Raw genomic sequence first — 21,829 nt, 5'->3', positions numbered from 1 at the left:
AGTTTGTAATGCAATCCGCCGGGAATGGATAACAGATATCCAACTTCTTAGGCGGGGTAAAACGGGCATCAGGGCGGGCCCAGGCCTTGGAAACCACCGACGAGAAGTCAGTGTGGAGGGGAAAAACTGCAGACGTCTGTTTTTGGCGAAAAAAGGAAACACTGTTTTTTTCAGAATTAGGAGGATCATCGTGAATCTTAAAGGTATCACGAATATTGTTAATAAGATGGCCCACAGCAGAAGCCAGTTTTGAAGGCAAGGCCGAGTCCATATCACAATCTGAATCAACTAGTTCCCCTTCAGAGGGCATATCCTGTATCGAGGAAGGGCCCGACTGAGAGCGCACCCTTGGGGGTGATACTGAAGCATCCGAGGATGATAGGCGCTCCGCCCTAGACCGCTTCTGGGGTTGACGGGCTCTGGAGGTGTCGCCTGGAGAGAGGGACTCAGACGGGTCAGCTAAGATAGCGGACCCGGAGGGCCCAGCAGGGGAAATATCTGGCTGCGATAAGGGCAATACCTCTGCAAGGCGGCCCACAACGTTAGAGAGGCTGACCACAGCCTGGGAAAGGGACCTAGCCCAGTCAGGGGGATCCAATAGGCCAGGGGGTGACACAACAGATGGCGGACCCTGTAACGGGGCTTTGCAAGCCGAGCAATGCGGGTCAGGCTGCCCTTGAGGGAGGGGCGCCTTACATGCGGTGCAGGTGTGATACCAAGGACCGGCCGGCGCTGAGGGGTCAGACATGTTGGCTGAAGTAATATAAAAGCGTCCAGGCCAGAGGGCTGCAGAGCTAGAAAGGGTCAACAGTCCTACCAGGTCACAGTGGGAGCGGACGACAACAGCAGCGGCAACAGCAGAGGTAAAACCTGAGGTAAAAACGATCCGTCCTGAGAGCAGGCACGAAGAGGAGGCGGGGCCAGCGAGGAGCGGGAAGAAAGACGTCCGCCCCCCCGACTGAATGTCTAACATGTACAGGTAAAGCGGAACGAAGCTCCGCCCCCCGCCGGAACTTTCGCGCGCGCAATTCAAACAAATATGCCGCCGAGAAAATATTGCCCCCCCGACCACCTCCTTATACACCGGCGGCGAATGACACACCGGTAGCCGGCAAGAGAAGTCAGCCGGCAGCTGAACACAGCGGCAGCACTGGCCGAGATAACAAAAGGCGGCCCCACAAGGCCGCAGCACCTGAGGTAAACTTGCAGTAAACCCTCCCCCACGAGCACCGCTCCGTCCTGCTCCACACACAAGGGGGGGGGAAGCCGACAGTAAGCCTTGTAATGTGACAAGGCTAGGCAGAGGCAACACAGAAGTTAAAACCCTAACGGGGGGGGGGGGGGGGGGGGGGGGGGGGGGTTGGAACGGCTGCATAGCCACCTCACCAGTCGACGTTTTCACCCTCAGTCCATCCAGCAGGGACGCCCCTTCAGCCACTGGCACCGAAGTGGCAGGAAGCTGGAGAGGGGCTTGCAGGCGGGCGACCCTTGTGCTGGCGGGATGCAGGGGAGCTGGGCTGCCCTGGTCCTCCTTTTCTTCTGTGGGGGAGGCAGCAGTGCGGATAGCCGGCACTGGCGCAGCTCAACCCCGGGAAAACAGAGAGGTCTTTGCGACTCTGTTGTCCCTGTTGAAAAAAGGAAAAAAGTTGAAAATAATAAAAAGAGAAAAAATAAAATCTTTAGCAAAGACAGCTCTGCAGTGCAGAGAGTGTCTTGCCTCCTTGACACTAAGCAAAAAACTGGAAGTCGCTCGCTCCAGGCTGAGGGTATAGCTGTGGAGGAGGGGCTTAACAGTCTTTCACTTAGTGTCACGCCTCCTATGGAGATGAGCTATACCCAAGGTTTCCTGTGTCCCCCAAGGAATTGGGCGAGAAAATACATTTATGTTTGTGGGTGTAATGTGAAAAAATGTGGAAAAGGGGTATGAATACTTTTTCAAAGCACTGTATTTCCAATTACTTTTGAGTCCATTTCTGGTTGTGACTGAAAAACCTACACGAAAATCTGACTCAAATCCCCCTTTAAAAACTTGTGTGAACCTACTCTTAAAGCGAGTCTCCATTTTTAACCACTTAAGGACCAGGCCAATAATCGTTTTTTCCTCCCCTTTTTCCAAGATCTGCGGCTTTGTAAAAAAATAAATCCGGTCACATAGTCATATAAGAGGCTGTTTTTGTGGATCAAGTTGTATTTTTTAAAAGGCACCAATAAATTTACCTAATTTTGTATTGGAAAATGGGAAAAAATTATTTGTGGGTTGAAATTAAAAATAAATAAAAATATTAATGGTCTTTGGGTTTTGTTTTTACAGCGTTCACTATGCACTGAAAATTACCTTATTCTGCAGGTCAGTACGATTATGATGATAATAAAAACTAGGAAAATTTGGTAAGTTTTACTGCATTTAAAAAATTTGAAAACCTTTGAAAATATAAAAAATTTCTTTGCGTAACCATAACTTTTTTTATATTTTCATCTGCAGAACTTGTTTTAGGGGGGTTGTTTTTGGCAGCGTGGGCTGTAGTTTTTGTTGATACCATTTTGTGCTACTTACAACATTTTTATAAAAAAATTTTGGGGGGGGGGGGCAAAGTGACCAAAAATGCCAGATCTTGCCATTTAATTTTTTTTGTTATGACGTGCAGGACAAATATTTTTATATTTTAAGAGATCTGACATTTTTGGACGTGGCCATACCAGTTATGTTTATTTTTTTTATCGTTTATTTTAGATGTAAAATTGAGAATAGTGATGATTTGAATTTTTTATATGTTTGTGGGGTTTTTACATTTTTTTTTTTACTGTAATTATTAGTTCCCTTAGGGGACTTGAAGATGCACTCCTCTGATCACTTGTACCATAGATTGCAACTGAATACTACTGCAGGTCTAAGGATTTCTTAGTGGCTGCCTGTCAGGCCCTGCCACATCCACGGCTTTGCAGGTAGCTTATTATGACAGGCCCCAGGCTGTCATGGCAATAGATCTGAGCCCCACAATTTTACCGTCTAACCACTAAGATGTTACAGTCTCTACTGACCTAGGTGGGGTTAAATGACAGGATCAGAGACATCTCCAATCCCAGTCACTGCCGGACGGTGTATGCTGTATTACACCACTGGCACCCGCCGCATATGGAGCACGCTCAGCATGTCAGCCCACTCCACACATTCCCTGCACGCCAATGACGTACCTGTCCGGCATTGTGCATTGATGGGTTTAAGGCAATAGACACCTTAGGAGTCATGTTTTATTATTACATTCTACATCTCTTGAGCTAAAATGATTTCTCCAATAAGTATTTACCAAAAATCTTCAACAGTTTGTTGCCTACAGCCTTCAGTTTCACTGCATCTGCAGACTGTCCTTTCTCCTCGATGAAATCCGTCAGAGAGCTGCTGGGACATCTGTAGCCCTTATCTCTAGTTCTCGGACAGCTCATAAACACTCATTTAAGCCACATCCTTATCACTTTGATAAGAATTCAGCTTGAATAAGTATTTTTCTATTCCTGTACAACCCTTTTGAACGTACCTAAGAGTGTAAGTGCCATACAAGTACTTCCAGTTTGGCAAGAAATTGAATAATATCAATGCATACTGGTAGTCAGTGGCCAGATGGTTTCAACAATCAGGACCATTACTATAAATGTGAACATAGTGGGGCTTGCAAAGGGCTCGGGACATAAAGAATATCCCCCACCATGGATAACTAAATCTGCTACTGGCAAATACTATATTTGTTTGTATCTCCTACTGTACGTGAACCCCGAAGTCTTGACCACACTTCGAGGGGCGATGAGGAAGGACGTTCTTACCCACTGAGGTGATTAGGCATTGGCAAAACACTGGAGAACCTCACGGCTCCCGAGAGGTCTTCATACACCACGATGTGCTCGTTGCTCTTCTCACGGACCTTATTGTGCCTGCAGCCCAAAACCACACGTGTCATTGGTGAGAGGTCACAGCTAATCAGGTTAGAAGAGAACAGCACATAGTAAAGGGATATGACGGTGCCTCACCACTGCACAGGCTGCCAGTTAGGAAGAAAAGGCCGAAATCCTGTTATACACTCGAAGGCCAGCGTGCCAAAACTCCAGTAGTCTACAGTCACTGTGTACTTCTGCTGCTCCAGTAATTCTGGGGCCTGAGACACACAAGAGGATATTAGGCAAGATAGGGAGAAATTAAACAGCAAACCTAAAATATATGGAGGCACTAGAGCAGGGGTGGGGAACCTCAGGCCCGCAGGTCGCGTTTCATGTGGCCCCTGGCCCCCTGCCAGAACATATCGTGAAAATGCTAATGACCGCTTCCATTATGGAAGTGCCACAGGAAGATGAGACAGATGGGACAGTACAGCGCGGCAGGAAGAAGACCAGGGAGGGTGAGTGAATCTGCCAAGTAGCAGCGCCATCCGGAGCTGGAGAGGTAAGTTCATTTTTATTTATTTATTTTAAATGTCTGATCTGAGGTCTGATTAGGGCTGATCTGAGGCTGGGAGGTCTGATGGGGTCTGATCTGAGGCTTCAGGGTTTGATCTGAGGCTGGGAGGTCTGATGGGGGCTGATCTGAGGCTTCGGGGTTTGATCTGAGGCTGGGGGGTCTGATGGGGGCTGATCTGAGGCTAGGAGGTCTGATGGGATGCGATCTGAGGCTGGGAGGTCTGATGGCATGCGATCTGAGGCTGGGAGGTCTGATGGGATGCGATCTGAGGCTGGGAGGTCTGATGGGATGCGATCTGAGGCTGGGAGGTCTGATGGGATGCGATCTGAGGCTGGGAGGTCTGATGGGATGCGATCTGAGGCTGGGAGGTCTGATGGGATGCGATCTGAGGCTGGGAGGTCTGATGGGGTCTGATCTGAGGTTGGGGAGGGTCTGATCTGAGGCTGATGTAGGCTGGGGGGGTCTGATAGGAGGCTGATTTGAGGCTGAGAAAGGGACAAAGGCAGGGACAGTTGGGAAGAAAGAGGCAGGGACAGTGGCAGGGACAGTGGCAGCTGGGTGAACCCCTCTCCGGACCCTGCTGGGTTTAGCTTTGCTGCCATTAAAGCCAAATAAATAACATTCTGAACTTATATATTAGACTGCTATATGTGGTCAAAATGGCGCCTGAATTATTTGTAATATATAGTGCAGGCGCCATTTTGTGCTGCAAAAATACAGCGCTCTAGATTTTTTCATTGAAGCACAATTTCTGTAACTTACCCCTAAGTCACTGATCTGTTTGTTACAATATAGCCGTCAAATTTTTAAGTTGAGAATTTTGTATGGCGATGATACAAATATCCAAATGGCCCTCGGCAGCAAAAATGTTCCCCACCCCTGCGCTAGAGGATAGTAAAATCAACCATAGAGGCAACAAAGCCATGGGGTGCATCAAAATCAGCTTAGTTCCACATTTTCTATATCCCCAACAAAGCAACAGAGAGAGAGAGTCAAATAATTTAATTATCACCTCTTGCAGCCACCACTAGAGGGAGAGCATTCGTTACTGAGTGCAAACTGTAATCAGTGAGCTCCTAAGCTCCCTCTAGTGGTAGCTGCAGGCAGCTAGAATTCTATCATTCAGGATAGGTCATCAATATCAGATCGGCGGTGGTCCGACACCCCCGCTGATCAGCTGTATGAGGAGACGGCGCGCGCGCAGTGTGCACGTGCTGTCTCTTTTCCTGTCCGCTGCTGCGGTCTATGGTCCTTGCTATAGACAGCAGCGGTGAACAGTAAGAGAGACCCCCCCCCCGCCGATCTGATATTGATGACCTATCCTGGGGATAGGTCATCAACAGTAAAAGCCTGGACAACCCCTTTAAATCAGCACACCCATGGTGTTCAAGGGTCTACATCTAGTTTAAAGGAACGCTCTGGGCAGACACGACATACCTTGTTATGTCTAGTGCAGGGGCGAGGAGGCGATGCATGACACGCCGATTCTGTCTTTGGCATTCTTTGAATCTCTAGGTCATGCACTTCCCCCTCCAGGCATTATATAGTCTGGAGCGATCCTTTAATTACATGAATTTATGCAGTATTTCAAGCCTGTCGACTATGTAACTATCTCTGAACCATGAAGAAGCGACTACTCACCAGGTACTGCAAGGTGCCAACAAAGGAGGTGCAGAGACTGCCCTGATCCAGCTCCTTGGCATATCCCAGATCAATGATCTTATGGATGAACTGACCAAAAAAGAAATAATTATGCAGTTAATATGGCCCCCTCAGCCACACAAGTTCCCAAATATTGCAGCTACAAGTCTTCCTGCAGTTACCAGCTGGTACAGAGGAATTCATACTGATCTTCCTGGTTCATTCATATTACAGTGAAAGGTGATAGTTTTGAAGGGAATCAGTGATAAAGAGTAATTCTAAGGGGTACTCCTCTTCTAAACTGTAGGCATATATTTAGGATATGCCATCACCTTGTGATCGGTGGGGTCTGCTCTCTGGGACCCTGGCCAATCCTGCCGCTGCTCTCACACTACATCCCTTACTAAGTTTTACTTAGCGGTGGTGCTCCTAGCAGTGGTGCTCCTAGGGTCGCAGCACCAAAAGAGCACCGCGTCCCCTTCATTCCAAGAAATGGTTATTCAATTGGATAGCAAAGGACAAAGCAGCAGCTTATCTCCCTTAAGATCAAAAGGATTGAGCATGCTGAAATCCAACATGCCTGACCCTTCTTTCCCCTGACATGTGCTACCGGGAAGAGACTTGGGGACCCCCCCTTACTATACACATCAGCCACCTTTATTTTCTATCATATTTCTTCACAGACATGTCTTTTCATTATCTCGGACCACCCCTTTAATATGCGATGAGCCCGTGGTGGTGCCGCTGCTGGGCTCCGACCCTTCGTGGTTGTCGGGGGAGGCAGGTCCTGCTCTCAGCTTACCCTGTGCTCCTCCTGCTGTAAGACGATGTTCTCCGGTTTTAAGTCCCGGTGGATGATCCGATTTTCATGGAGATAACGAAGAGCGGAGGCTGAAGGCAAGATGGAATAAGGTGTCAGAGGTGCGGGGGTTAATTCAGCGGAGTGACGCACACACAGGTCAGGAGCACTCACAGATGTCAGACAGCAGGCTCAGGATGGGCCCTTCCTTCAGTCCACAGCAATTTTCATAGTGATTTAAGTGCTGCACGGAGAAGACGGCAAACAGTTATGTATACGAGGAATATACAGCATCTGGCCAAAGGTATGCGGACCCCCCCCCCATATGAGCATGCTGGGCATCCTGTCCCAAAACCATGGGTGCTAAAGGGGTTGTCCACACTGATTAAAAAATTTGGCAACAGCCATTAAAGGGGTTTTCTAAAATTCTTTTTTATTACTAAAGACAAATCCTCAGGATAGGTCATGAGTATCTGATAGGTGGGGGTCCGATACCCATGACCCCCACCGATCAGCTGTTTGAGAAGGCACCAGCGCCGCAGCCTTCTTTCTGCTTTTCCTAGGTCATTGATCACGTGACCTAGGAGCATCTCAGCCCTATAGAAGTGAATGGGGCTGAGTGCAATACCAAGCACAGCCACTAGACAATGTACGGCGCTGTGCTTGGTACTCACAGGAGCACTGATGCCTTCTCAGAACAGCAGATCGGCGGGTGTCCCGGGTGTAGGACCCCCACCAGTCAGATACTGATGGCCTATACTTCAAGGACCTACAATCCACCCCTCACTTTTTTTCCTTCAATAAGGCTAAGTTCACATCACCGCTTAGCTTTCCGTTTTTCAGATCCGTCAGAAGCAGCGAAAAATAAATAAATAAACGGATCCGTTATGCTCAGCATCAGTTTGCATCTGTTATGATGAGTTTGCGTCACTTCCATCGGCGATCAGGCTACTTTCACACCAGCGTTTTTGCTTGTTCCGTCATGGATCAGCAAAAACGCTTCCGTTACTGATAACACAACCGTCTGTATCCGTTATGAACGGATCCGGTTGTATTATCTTTAAAATAGCCAAGACGGATCCGTCATGAACTCCACTGAAAGTCAATGGGGGACGGATCCGTTTTCTATTGTGTCTGAGAAAACGGATCCATCCCGATTGACTTACATTGTGTGTCAGGACGGATCAGTCTTGCTCCGCACCACATGTTTGCAGCGTTATTCTGTCCGCGATGGGAGCGCAACCAAACGGAACGGAATGTATTCTGGTGCACTCCGTTTCGTTCAGTTCAGTTTTGTCCCCATTGGCAATCAATAGGGACAAAACGGAAGCGTTTTCCTCCGCTGTTGGGATCCTATGACGGATCAAAATAGCGGAAAGGGAAAGCGCTAGTGTGAAAGTAGCCTTACAAGTGTCTGTGTTGTCCATGGGAAGAGACTTATCTCCCAGGGCAGAAGAAATGTCTTATCTCGCCGGAGAACAAAAGGATCGTGTTGGGCGGTGAATTTCAGTCCGCCCGATCCTTCTCTCTCCTGAGGTCATCTGTCCGGGGAGAGTCATGAGCTTCATATACACATTAGATTATCAGCTAGTCCCAAAGTAAACAGTGGGCTCTGCCAATAATAATGAGTTGGGGTGCCGGGTGCCGGCCTCCCATTGATCAGATATTGATGACCTACCCTCTGGACAACCCCTTGTCAGCCATAGGACTACACAGGACAGTCAGCCTCATCCGGTTCATGGTCTGCACTTAGACAACTATGTGAAGGTTTCCTTTTTAAAAATGCAATAAAATCAGATTTCACATAAAAAAAAAAAAAAAAAATCCCACCCACAAGAGGGCGTATGTTAGAGCAAGAGTCATTATGGGAAAGTTTCACAACGCTCATGGAGAAGCCTGACCCATAGCAACAAAGTACTTCTGAGTACACTCCATCATGGGTGAGAACCTCAAAAGCCATGGCCGTGCATGGTATATACCAGGATCCGGTCCTGAGGTGTATCACGTACCTTCCGTAGGTCACCTCCCAGGCAGAATTCCATAGCCAGCAGAGGAAGATCATTAGGTGCCAGCTTCTGCAGCCCCTCGGGCACCTCCCGGGCCGACACCACATTCTTGTGATTTAATCTGTGACACAAATATCAAGGTGGTGTAAACACGCTGACACAACGCCTCTCGGATTTAGGCGCAAGTTCTTACTTCTTCATGATCTGAATTTCCAGGCACCATCTCTCTTGATTCTTGGGGCTCAGCTCCTGCCGACATTGCTTAATGGCCACTTCCTCCCCCGTGACCTACGGAGACATAAGAGACAGGGATCATCCCGCCCTGGCCTGCGCCCGTCGACAGGTCTCAGTAATACGGTACATAGGGACTCAGCTCCTTACACTATTGAGCCAGCGAAGGACGTATCCGAAGCCTCCGGTGCCCAGCCGCTCCTTCATCTCCCAGGGTCCACAGCTCTGCGTGTGCGTCGGCGGAGGCCAGCTGGTCCGGCACGCGGGGACATCCTATGGGCATAAAGAATAATTGGTATTCAAGGGGTGGCACATAATGTATTGGCACACAACTGAGGGACAACCATGTACAGAAAGAGACATCCCATACTGTAGGTACTTTATCTCCTTCCCCCAGCACCAGCCTATTTTACCCTCCAGGAAGCACCAATTTTGTTTTCCATATTTTCATTCCCGCCTTCTAAGAAACAATATATATATATTTTTTTTTAACTTTACCCCTTTTTTTTGTGTTTTTCAGGTTTTGTTTTTACAGTGTTCATGACGGACGGTACGTGACGCAGTTACTTCAATGGGTCAGTGCGATTAGTATATATTATTCAGAGCCTTTACTCAGGACTTAGGTGAAGCCCCTTTGGCAGTGATTACAGCCTCCGGTCTTCTTGGGGATGAGGCCACAAGGTTTGCACATCTGGATTTGGGGATTTTCTGCCATTCTTCTCTGCAGATCCTCTCAAGCTCTGTCACAGGTTGGATGGGGACTCTCGGTGGACATCCTTTTTCAGGTCTCTTCAGAGATGTTCGATTGGGTTCAGGTCAGGGCTCTGGCTGGGTCACTCAAAGACAATCACAGAGATGTCCCTAAGTCACTCCTGTGTTGCCCTGACTGTGTGCTCAGGGTCATTGTCTTGTTTGTCTGAGGTCCAGAGCACTTTGGATCAGGTTTTCTTTGCAAATATCTAATAATTTGCTCCATTTTCTTTTCCTCAATCCTGACCTGACATGTCTCCTTGACCCAGCCGGTAAAAAAGACCTCCACAGCATGAAGCTGCCACCACCATTCTTCACTGTAGGGGTGGTATTAGGCAGGTGATGAGCAGTGCCTGGTTTCCTCCAAACATAGTGCTTAGAATTGAGATCAAAAAGTTCAATCTTGGTTTCATCAGACCTGAGGATCTTGTTTCAAAGTCTAAGAGGTGCCTTGTTTGCAAACTCCAAGAGGCTTTCATGTGTCTTTACTGAGAAGGGGCTTCTATCTGTCCACTCTGCCAGAAAGCCCAGATTGCAAGAATGCTGCAGTGATGGTTAACCTTCTGGAAGTGACCATTGGGTTCTTGGTCACCTCTCTTACCAAAGCCCTTCTCTCTCCATTACTTTGGTGGGACGGCCAAGCTCTAGAAGTTGTCTTGGTTGTTCCAGACTTCTTCCATTTAAGAACTATGGAGACCACTGTGCTCTTGAGAACTTTCAGTGCAGCAGAAATATTTTTGGTGCCTTCTCTAGATCTGCGGCTCTGCACAATCCTGACTCTGAGCTCTACAGGCAGTTCTTTCCTCCTCATGGCTTGGTTTTCGCTCTGATATACTGTACATTGTCAGCTGTGAGACCTCACATAGACAGGGCAGTGTCTTCCCAAATCATCTCCAATGAACTGCATTTACCAGAGGTGACTCCAATGAAGGTGTAGAAACATCTCAAAGATGATCGAGAGAAATGGGAGGCCCCGGAGCTAAATGTCAAGTGTCACAGCAAAGGGTCTGGATTAGGGCTGCACGATATATCGAAAAAATAATCGAATCGCGATAATCGCCAAATGCGATATGGCGATTTGGCCGACCCGAAAATGCAGCGATTATATATGAAGGGGCCCCTATTGATAGAAATGGCCTCTCTCCTATTGATAAAATGGCCAGCCTCTGTACTCACTTTCACGATGAATGCACTGCAGCGAGCGGCAGCGAGCGAGCCGGCCGGCGCCTGAGTGACTGACGTCACTTAGTCACGCTCCTGCTTCCTGAATTAAGTGGGAGGAGCGTGACAGTGACGTCAGTCACGCGCCGGCTGGCCCGCTCGCTACCGTGCATTCATAGTGAAAGTGAGTACAGAGGCTGCCCATTTTATCAAGTTATGGAGAGTTATGTGCGCAGTTTAGGACACAGATCCACCCCATAACAGCGTCCTCCACAGATCCCCCATAACAGCGTCCTCCACAGATCCCCCATAACAGCGTCCTCCACAGATCCCCCATAACAGCGTCCTCCACAGATCCCCCATAACAGCGTCCTCCACAGATCCCCCATAACAGCGTCCTCCACAGATCCCCCATAACAGCGTCCTCCACAGATCCCCCATAACAGCGTCCTCCACAGATCCCCCATAACAGCGTCCTCCACAGATCCCCCATAACAGCGTCCTCCACAGATCCCCCATAACAGCGTCCTCCACAGATCCCCCATAACAGCGTCCTCCACAGATCCCCCATAACAGCGTCCTCCACAGATCCCCCATAACAGTGCCATACCCAGCCGCGTCAGCGGCTCATATGGGAAAATCCAAGCAAATAGACCTCTAGCACAATTCCCTTAAAATATCGCATCACATATCGTTATCGCAATTTTTAGGGCCCTAATGGCAATCGCACAAAATTCCCATATTGTGCAGCCCTAGTCTGGATACTTATGTACAGGTGAGATTTTAGTTTTTCTTGTTTAATAAATTAGCAAAAACATCTAAAGTTCTGTTCTCACTTTCTTATTATGGGGACTGAGGGCAGAATGAGGGGGAAACGTACATTTATTATAAGGAGCAACATAACGAAATGTGAAAAAGTAGAAGAGTCTGAGGACTTATGAATTGTAAGGACAGCACAGTGTATACAGTCAGTCCAGTATACACACTATGTACAGAACAGGGCATACAGGCAGTGCAGTCTAGTATACCGGAAGTGCAGTGTATATGGACAGTCAAGTAAATACAATATATACAGTACAATGAATATATGGACAGTCCGGTATATATGAATATAACAGTACAATGTATACAGTCAGCAGTGTATATGGTCAATCCCCTGTATACAGTCAGTACAGTCCAGTGTATACAGTCAGCACAGTACTGTGTATAGGGTCAATCCCATGTATACAGTCAGCATACTATAAATGGTCAGCACAGTCCTGTGTATACGGTCAGCCCAGTATATACGGGCAGCACAGTGTATACGGGCAGCACAGTGTATACGGGCAGCACAGAGTATACAGTCAGTACAGTGTATACAGGCAGTACAGAGTATACAGGCAGTACAGAGTATACAGGCAGTACAGTGTATACAGGCAGTACAGTGTATACGGGCAGCACAGAGTATACGGGCAGCACAGAGTATACGGGCAGCACAGAGTATACGGGCAGCACAGAGTATACGGGCAGTACAGTGTATACAGTCAGCACAGAGTATACAGGCAGTACAGTGTATACAGGCAGTACAGAGTATACAGGCAGTACAGAGTATACAGGCAGTACAGTGTATACGGTCAGTACAGAGTATACAGGCAGCACAGAGTATACGGGCAGCACAGAGTATACGGGCAGTACAGTGTATACGGGCAGTACAGTGTATACAGTCAGCACAGAGTATACAGGCAGTACAGTGTATACAGGCAGTACAGTGTATACAGGCAGTACAGTGTATACAGGCAGTACAGTGTATACAGGCAGTACAGAGTATATGTACACAGTGTATACAGTCAGTACAGAGTATACAGGCAGTACAGAGTATACAGGCAGTACAGAGTATACAGGCAGCACAGAGTATACGGGCAGCACAGAGTATACGGGCAGTACAGTGTATACGGGCAGTACAGTGCATACAGTCAGCACAGAGTATACAGGCAGTACAGTGTATACAGGCAGTACAGTGTATACAGGCAGTACAGAGTATACAGGCAGTACAGTGTATACAGGCAGTACAGAGTATACAGGCAGTACAGTGTATACAGGCAGTACAGTGTATACAGGCAGTACAGTGTATACAGGCAGTACAGAGTATATGTACACAGTGTATACAGTCAGTACAGAGTATACAGGCAGTACAGTGTATACAGGCAGTACAGAGTATATGTACACAGTGTATACAGTCAGTACAGAGTATACAGGCAGTACAGTGTATACAGGCAGTACAGAGTATATGTACACAGTGTATACAGTCAGTACAGTGTATACAGTCAGTACAGTGTATACAGTCAGTACAGAGTATACGGGCAGTACAGAGTATACGGGCAGTACAGAGTATACGGGCAGTACAGAGTATACGGGCAGTACAGAGTATACGTACACAGTGTATACAGTCAGTACAGTGTATACAGGCAGTACAGTGTATACAGGCAGTACAGTGTATACAGGCAGTACAGAGTATATGTACACAGTGTATACAGGCAGTACAGAGTATACGGGCAGTACAGAGTATACGGGCAGTACAGAGTATACGGGCAGTACAGAGTATATGTACACAGTGTATACAGTCAGTACAGAGTATATGGGCAGTACAGAGTATACGGGCAGTACAGAGTATATGTACACAGTGTATACAGTCAGTACAGAGTATACAGTCAGTACAGAGTGTATACAGGCAGTACAGTGTATACAGTGAGTACAGAGTATACAGGCAGTACAGAGTATACAGGCAGTACAGTGTATACAGGCAGTACAGAGTATACAGTCAGTACAGTGTATACAGGCAGTACAGAGTATACAGTCAGTACAGTGTATACAGGCAGTACAGTGTATACAGGCAGTACAGTGTATACGGGCAGTACAGAGTATACGGGCAGTACAGAGTATACAGGCAGTACAGTGTATACGGTCAGTACAGTGTATACGGTCAGTACAGAGTATATGTACACAGTGTATACAGTCAGTACAGTGTATACAGTCAGTACAGAGTATACAGTCAGTACAGTGTATACAGTCAGTACAGTGTATATGTACACAGTGTATACGGGCAGTACAGAGTATACGGGCAGTACAGAGTATACGGGCAGTACAGAGTATACAGTCAGTACAGAGTATATACAGTCAGTACAGAGTATACAGTCAGTACAGAGTATACAGGCAGTACAGTGTATACAGGCAGTACAGAGTATATGTACACAGTGTATACAGTCAGTACAGAGTATACGGGCAGTACAGAGTATACGGGCAGTACAGAGTATACGGGCAGTACAGTGTATACGGGCAGTACAGAGTATACGGGCAGTACAGTGTATACGGGCAGTACAGTGTATACGGGCAGTACAGAGTATACGGGCAGTACAGAGTATATGTACACAGTGTATACAGTCAGTACAGTGTATACAGTCAGTACAGTGTATACAGTCAGTACAGTGTATACAGGCAGTACAGTGTATATGTACACAGTGTATACAGTCAGTACAGTGTATATGGGCAGTACAGTGTATACGGGCAGTACAGAGTATATGTACACAGTGTATACAGTCAGTACAGTGTATACAGTCAGTACAGTGTATACAGTCAGTACAGTGTATACAGTCAGTACAGAGTATACAGTCAGTACAGAGTATACGGGCAGTACAGAGTATACGGGCAGTACAGAGTATACGGGCAGTACAGTGTATACGGGCAGTACAGAGTGTATACAGTCAGTACAGAGTGTATACAGTCAGTACAGAGTGTATACAGTCAGTACAGTGTATACAGGCAGTACAGAGTATATGTACACAGTGTATACGGGCAGTACAGAGTATACGGGCAGTACAGTGTATACGGGCAGTACAGTGTATACGGGCAGTACAGTGTATACGGGCAGTACAGAGTATACGGGCAGTACAGAGTATATGTACACAGTGTATACAGTCAGTACAGAGTATACAGTCAGTACAGAGTATACAGTCAGTACAGAGTATACAGTCAGTACAGAGTGTATACAGGCAGTACAGTGTATACAGTGAGTACAGAGTATACAGGCAGTACAGTGTATACAGGCAGTACAGTGTATACAGGCAGTACAGAGTATACGGGCAGTACAGAGTATATGTACACAGTGTATACAGTCAGTACAGTGTATACAGTCAGTACAGAGTATACAGTCAGTACAGAGTATATGTACACAGTGTATACAGTCAGTACAGAGTATACGGGCAGTACAGAGTATACGGGCAGTACAGAGTATATGTACACAGTGTATACAGGCAGTACAGTGTATACGGTCAGTACAGAGTATATGTACACAGTGTATACAGTCAGTACAGAGTACACAGTCAGTACAGAGTACACGGGCAGTACAGAGTACACGGGCAGTACAGAGTACACGGGCAGTACAGAGTACACGGGCAGTACAGAGTACACGGGCAGTACAGTGTATACGGTCAGTACAGTGTTTACGGTCAGTACAGTGTTTACAGTCAGTACAGTGTTTACAGTCAGTACAGTGTTTACAGGCAGTACAGAGTATACAGGCAGTACAGAGTATACAGGCAGTACAGAGTATACAGGCAGTACAGTGTATACAGGCAATACAGAGTATATGTACACAGTGTATACGGGCAGTACAGTGTATACGGGCAGTACAGTGTATACGGGCAGTACAGTGTATACGGGCAGTACAGAGTATACGGGCAGTACAGAGTATACGGGCAGTACAGAGTATATGTACACAGTGTATACAGTCAGTACAGAGTATACAGTCAGTACAGAGTATACAGTCAGTACAGTGTATACAGTCAGTACAGAGTATACGGGCAGTACAGTGTATACGGGCAGTACAGTGTATACGGGCAGTACAGTGTATACGGGCAGTACAGTGTATACGGGCAGTACAGTGTTTACAGTCAGTACAGTGTTTACAGGCAGTACAGAGTATACAGGCAGTACAGAGTATACAGGCAGTACAGAGTATACAGGCAGTACAGAGTATACAGGCAGTACAGTGTATACAGGCAATACAGAGTATATGTACACAGTGTATACGGGCAGTACAGTGTATACGGGCAGTACAGTGTATACGGGCAGTACAGTGTATACGGGCAGTACAGTGTATATGTACACAGTGTATACAGTCAGTACAGAGTATACAGTCAGTACAGAGTATACAGTCAGTACAGTGTATACAGTCAGTACAGTGTATACAGTCAGTACAGTGTATACGGGCAGTACAGTGTATACAGTCAGTACAGTGTATACAGTCAGTACAGTGTATACAGGCAGTACAGAGTATACAGGCAGTACAGAGTATACAGGCAGTACAGAGTATATGTACACAGTGTATACAGTCAGTACAGTGTATACGGGCAGTACAGTGTATACGGGCAGTACAGTGTATACGGGCAGTACAGAGTATACAGGCAGTACAGAGTATACAGGCAGTACAGTGTATACAGGCAGTACAGAGTATACAGGCAGTACAGTGTATACAGTCAGTACAGAGTATACGGGCAGTACAGAGTATACAGGCAGTACAGAGTATACAGGCAGTACAGAGTAAACGGGCAGTACAGAGTATACGGGCAGTACAGTGTATACGGGCAGTACAGTGTATACGGGCAGTACAGTGTATACAGTCAGTACAGTGTATACAGTCAGTACAGTGTATACAGTCAGTACAGTGTATACAGTCAGTACAGAGTATACGGGCAGTACAGAGTATACGGGCAGTACAGAGTATATGTACACAGTGTATACAGTCAGTACAGAGTATACAGTCAGTACAGAGTATACAGGCAGTACAGAGTGTATACAGGCAGTACAGAGTGTATACAGGCAGTACAGAGTGTATACAGTGAGTACAGAGTATACAGGCAGTACAGTGTATACAGGCAGTACAGAGTATATGTACACAGTGTATACAGTCAGTACAGTGTATACAGTCAGTACAGAGTATACGGGCAGTACAGAGTATACGGGCAGTACAGAGTATACGGGCAGTACAGAGTATATACAGGCAGTACAGAGTATACAGTCAGTACAGAGTATATGTACACAGTGTATACAGTCAGTACAGAGTATACGGGCAGTACAGAGTATACGGGCAGTACAGAGTATACGGGCAGTACAGAGTATATGTACACAGTGTATACAGGCAGTACAGTGTATACGGTCAGTACAGAGTATATGTACACAGTGTATACAGTCAGTACAGTGTATACAGTCAGTACAGAGTATACAGTCAGTACAGAGTATATACAGTCAGTACAGTGTATACAGTCAGTACAGTGTATACAGTCAGTACAGAGTATATGTACACAGTGTATACAGTCAGTACAGTGTATACAGTCAGTACAGTGTATACGGGCAGTACAGAGTATACGGGCAGTACAGAGTATATGTACACAGTGTATACAGGCAGTACAGTGTATACAGTCAGTACAGAGTATACGGGCAGTACAGTGTATACAGTCAGTACAGAGTATACAGTCAGTACAGAGTATACAGTCAGTACAGTGTATACAGTCAGTACAGTGTATACAGTCAGTACAGAGTATACAGGCAGTACAGAGTATACAGGCAGTACAGTGTATACAGGCAGTACAGTGTATACAGGCAGTACAGAGTATACAGGCAGTACAGTGTATACAGGCAGTACAGTGTATATGTACACAGTGTATACGGGCAGTACAGTGTATACGGGCAGTACAGTGTATACGGGCTGTACAGAGTATACGGGCTGTACAGAGTATACGGGCTGTACAGAGTATACGGGCAGTACAGAGTATACGGGCAGTACAGAGTATACGGGCAGTACAGAGTATACAGTCAGTACAGAGTATACAGGCAGTACAGAGTATACAGGCAGTACAGAGTATACAGGCAGTACAGAGTATACGGGCAGTACAGAGTATACGGGCAGTACAGAGTATACGGGCAGTACAGTGTATACGGGCAGTACAGTGTATACGGGCAGTACAGTGTATACGGGCAGTACAGTGTATACGGGCAGTACAGAGTATACAGGCAGTACAGAGTATACAGGCAGTACAGAGTATACAGGCAGTACAGAGTATACGGGCAGTACAGAGTATACGGGCAGTACAGAGTATACAGGCAGTACAGAGTATACAGTCAGTACAGTGTATACAGGCAGTACAGTGTATACAGGCAGTACAGAGTATACAGTCAGTACAGAGTATACGGGCAGTACAGAGTATACGGGCAGTACAGAGTATACAGGCAGTACAGAGTATACGGGCAGTACAGAGTATACAGTCAGTACAGAGTATACAGTCAGTACAGAGTATATGTACATAGTGTATACAGGCAGTACAGTGTATACAGGCAGTACAGAGTATACAGGCAGTACAGAGTATACAGGCAGTACAGAGTATACAGGCAGTACAGTGTATACAGGCAGTACAGAGTATACAGGCAGTACAGTGTATACAGGCAGTACAGAGTATATGTACACAGTGTATACAGTCAGTACAGAGTATACAGGCAGTACAGTGTATACGGGCAGTACAGAGTATACGGGCAGTACAGAGTATACGGGCAGTACAGAGTATACAGGCAGTACAGAGTATACGGGCAGTACAGAGTATACAGTCAGTACAGAGTATACAGGCAGTACAGAGTATACAGGCAGTACAGTGTATACAGGCAGTACAGTGTATACAGGCAGTACAGTGTATACGGGCAGTACAGTGTATACGGGCAGTACAGTGTATACGGGCAGTACAGTGTATACGGGCAGTACAGTGTATACGGGCAGTACAGTGTATACGGGCAGTACAGAGTATACGGGCAGTACAGTGTATACGGGCAGTACAGAGTATACGGGCAGTACAGAGTATACAGGCAGTACAGAGTATACAGGCAGTACAGTGTATACAGTCAGTACAGAGTATATGGGCAGTACAGAGTATACAGGCAGTACAGAGTATACAGTCAGTACAGTGTATACAGGCAGTACAGAGTATACAGGCAGTACAGAGTATACGGGCAGTACAGTGTATACGGGCAGTACAGAGTATACGGGCAGTACAGAGTATACAGGCAGTACAGAGTATACAGTCAGTACAGTGTATACGGGCAGTACAGTGTATACGGGCAGTACAGAGTATACGGGCAGTACAGTGTATACGGGCAGTACAGAGTATACGGGCAGTACAGAGTATACAGTCAGTACAGAGTATACAGGCAGTACAGAGTATACAGGCAGTACAGTGTATACAGTCAGTACAGAGTATATGGGCAGTACAGAGTATACAGGCAGTACAGAGTATACAGTCAGTACAGTGTATACAGGCAGTACAGTGTATACAGTCAGTACAGAGTATACGGGCAGTACAGTGTATACAGGCAGTACAGAGTATACGGGCAGTACAGTGTATACAGGCAGTACAGAGTATACAGTCAGTACAGAGTATACAGGCAGTACAGAGTATACGGGCAGTACAGTGTATACAGGCAGTACAGTGTATACAGGCAGTACAGAGTATACAGGCAGTACAGAGTATACAGGCAGTACAGAGTATATGTACATAGTGTATACAGGCAGTACAGAGTATACAGTCAGTACAGAGTATACAGTCAGTACAGTGTATACAGGCAGTACAGAGTATACAGGCAGTACAGAGTATATGTACACAGTGTATACAGGCAGTACAGAGTATACAGGCAGTACAGAGTATACAGGCAGTACAGAGTATACAGGCAGTACAGTGTATACAGGCAGTACAGAGTATACAGGCAGTACAGAGTATATGTACACAGTGTATACAGGCAGTACAGAGTATACAGGCAGTACAGTGTATACAGTCAGTACAGTGTATACAGTCAGTACAGTGTATATGTACACAGTGTATACAGGCAGTACAGTGTATACGGGCAGTAGAGTATATGTACACAGTGTATACAGGCAGTACAGTGTATTCAGTCAGTACAGAGTATACAGTCAGTACAGAGTATACAGGCAGTACAGTGTATTCAGTCAGTACAGAGTATACAGTCAGTACAGAGTATACAGTCAGTACAGAGTATATGTACACAGTGTATACAGTCAGTACAGAGTATACGGGCAGTACAGAGTATACGGGCAGTACAGAGTATACGGGCAGTACAGAGTATACAGTCAGTACGGAGTATATGTACACAGTGTATACAGGCAGTACAGTGTATACAGTCAGTACAGAGTATACAGTCAGTACAGAGTATACAGGCAGTACAGTGTATACAGTCAGTACAGTGTATACAGTCAGTACAGAGTATACAGTCAGTACAGTGTATACGGGCAGTACAGTGTATACGGGCAGTACAGTGTATACAGTCAGTACAGATTATACAGTCAGTACAGTGTATACGGGCAGTACAGTGTATACAGTCAGTACAGATTATACAGTCAGTACAGAGTATATGTACACAGTGTATACAGTCAGTACAGATTATACAGTCAGTACAGTGTATACAGGCAGTACAGTGTATACGGGCAGTACAGAGTATACAGGCAGTACAGTGTATACAGGCAGTACAGAGTATACAGGCAGTACAGTGTATACAGTCAGTACAGATTATACAGTCAGTACAGAGTATACAGTCAGTACGGAGTATATGTACACAGTGTATACAGTCAGTACAGAGTATACGGGCAGTACAGAGTATACGGGCAGTACAGAGTATACGGGCAGTACAGAGTATACGGGCAGTACAGTGTATACGGGCAGTACAGTGTATACGAGCAGTACAGAGTATACGGGCAGTACAGTGTATACAGGCAGTACAGAGTATATGTACACAGTGTGCACAGTACGGGGTATACGGTCAGTCCACAGCAGGAATCCCCCGGGGCCCCGTCCTACCTGATGTGTCATGGCCCGGGGCGGTGAGGAGCCGGGTGTACGCGGCGCTGGGCTCGGGGATCGCGGACAGGACTGAGGGGAGCGCGGCGCTCTGCGCTCTGTACAATCCACTTCCTCACTCAGTTCCCGGGGTGACGTCATTGAGGAGGCGTGGTCACTCTTAAAGAGACAGTCACAAGTCGGAAGCTAAACACTGCCGAGCTTTTAGAACAAGCCACAGACCTCCGACTTCAGATCGGCCGACATCTACCTGGTCCACCCAATAGAAGCATGCAATCTCCGCTGGGCCGAGCATGCATACATTAGAGATAAGCAGCTACCAGAAATCTCAGATCTCATCCACACAAGGCGGAAAATATCCGATTTCATGGATTTGTTCACACCAGGGGCGTACATAGAAATCACGGACACCGTGTCCGTGTTTTGCGAACCGCAAAAACAGCTATGGCCATGTGCATGAGCCCTAAATATGGGCACATTTTATGTGCGTTGTGTTTATGTTCACCATGAAGCATCTAACGGGTTAAGATGGCAGAACTGGCGCTAACTGCAGTCCTGCTAGATTCAGCCATGTATAGCGGATGAGCCTGTGCCATCCCTGCACTACACATCTACATAGCAGAGCAAGAAGAGCTCTTACAATACATAAGGTATGTGTGTGCGTGTATATACACAAGATATTATATAGACATACGCTTCAAATTCTGAGGGGGGTTCAGTACCTCCTACCTCCCATTGCCTCCTTAGAAATAGGCTATTAGTAATTGGGCAATGAAAAGCAGGGACTAAACCCCCCTTCAGAATTTGAAGCCTATGTCTGTGGGGGGCTGCTGTGTGGTAAGCAGTGAATAGTGTTCTGTGTGTATATATATATATATATATATATATATATATATATATATTAGTGTATATA

At 46.5% G+C, this 21,829-nt stretch overlaps 1 protein-coding gene across 1 annotated transcript in view; it reads right to left on the bottom strand.

Annotated features, from left to right (window-relative positions):
* The window catches only part of IKBKB (inhibitor of nuclear factor kappa B kinase subunit beta), a 51,003-nt gene extending 29,964 nt beyond the window's left edge, over positions 1 to 21,039 (bottom strand). Inside the window, exons 1-9 of the mRNA XM_040414825.1 lie at positions 20,917 to 21,039; positions 9,272 to 9,394; positions 9,084 to 9,178; positions 8,894 to 9,011; positions 7,059 to 7,128; positions 6,888 to 6,976; positions 6,086 to 6,175; positions 4,021 to 4,145; positions 3,817 to 3,924 (exon numbers count right to left, since the gene is read on the bottom strand). Coding sequence (XP_040270759.1) covers positions 3,817 to 3,924; positions 4,021 to 4,145; positions 6,086 to 6,175; positions 6,888 to 6,976; positions 7,059 to 7,128; positions 8,894 to 9,011; positions 9,084 to 9,178; positions 9,272 to 9,394; positions 20,917 to 20,928 — 830 coding nt within the window. The 5' untranslated portion in view covers positions 20,929 to 21,039. The remainder of the gene's footprint in view (positions 1 to 3,816; positions 3,925 to 4,020; positions 4,146 to 6,085; positions 6,176 to 6,887; positions 6,977 to 7,058; positions 7,129 to 8,893; positions 9,012 to 9,083; positions 9,179 to 9,271; positions 9,395 to 20,916) is intronic.
* Between the last annotated feature and the right edge of the window lie 790 nt (positions 21,040 to 21,829).

Source organism: Bufo bufo, chromosome 1 (genome assembly GCF_905171765.1).
Source record: "Bufo bufo chromosome 1, aBufBuf1.1, whole genome shotgun sequence".
NCBI classification, from domain to species: domain Eukaryota; kingdom Metazoa; phylum Chordata; class Amphibia; order Anura; family Bufonidae; genus Bufo; species Bufo bufo.
Note: the sequence above shows the minus strand (reverse complement) of the source record. Positions and strands in the feature narration are given on the sequence as shown.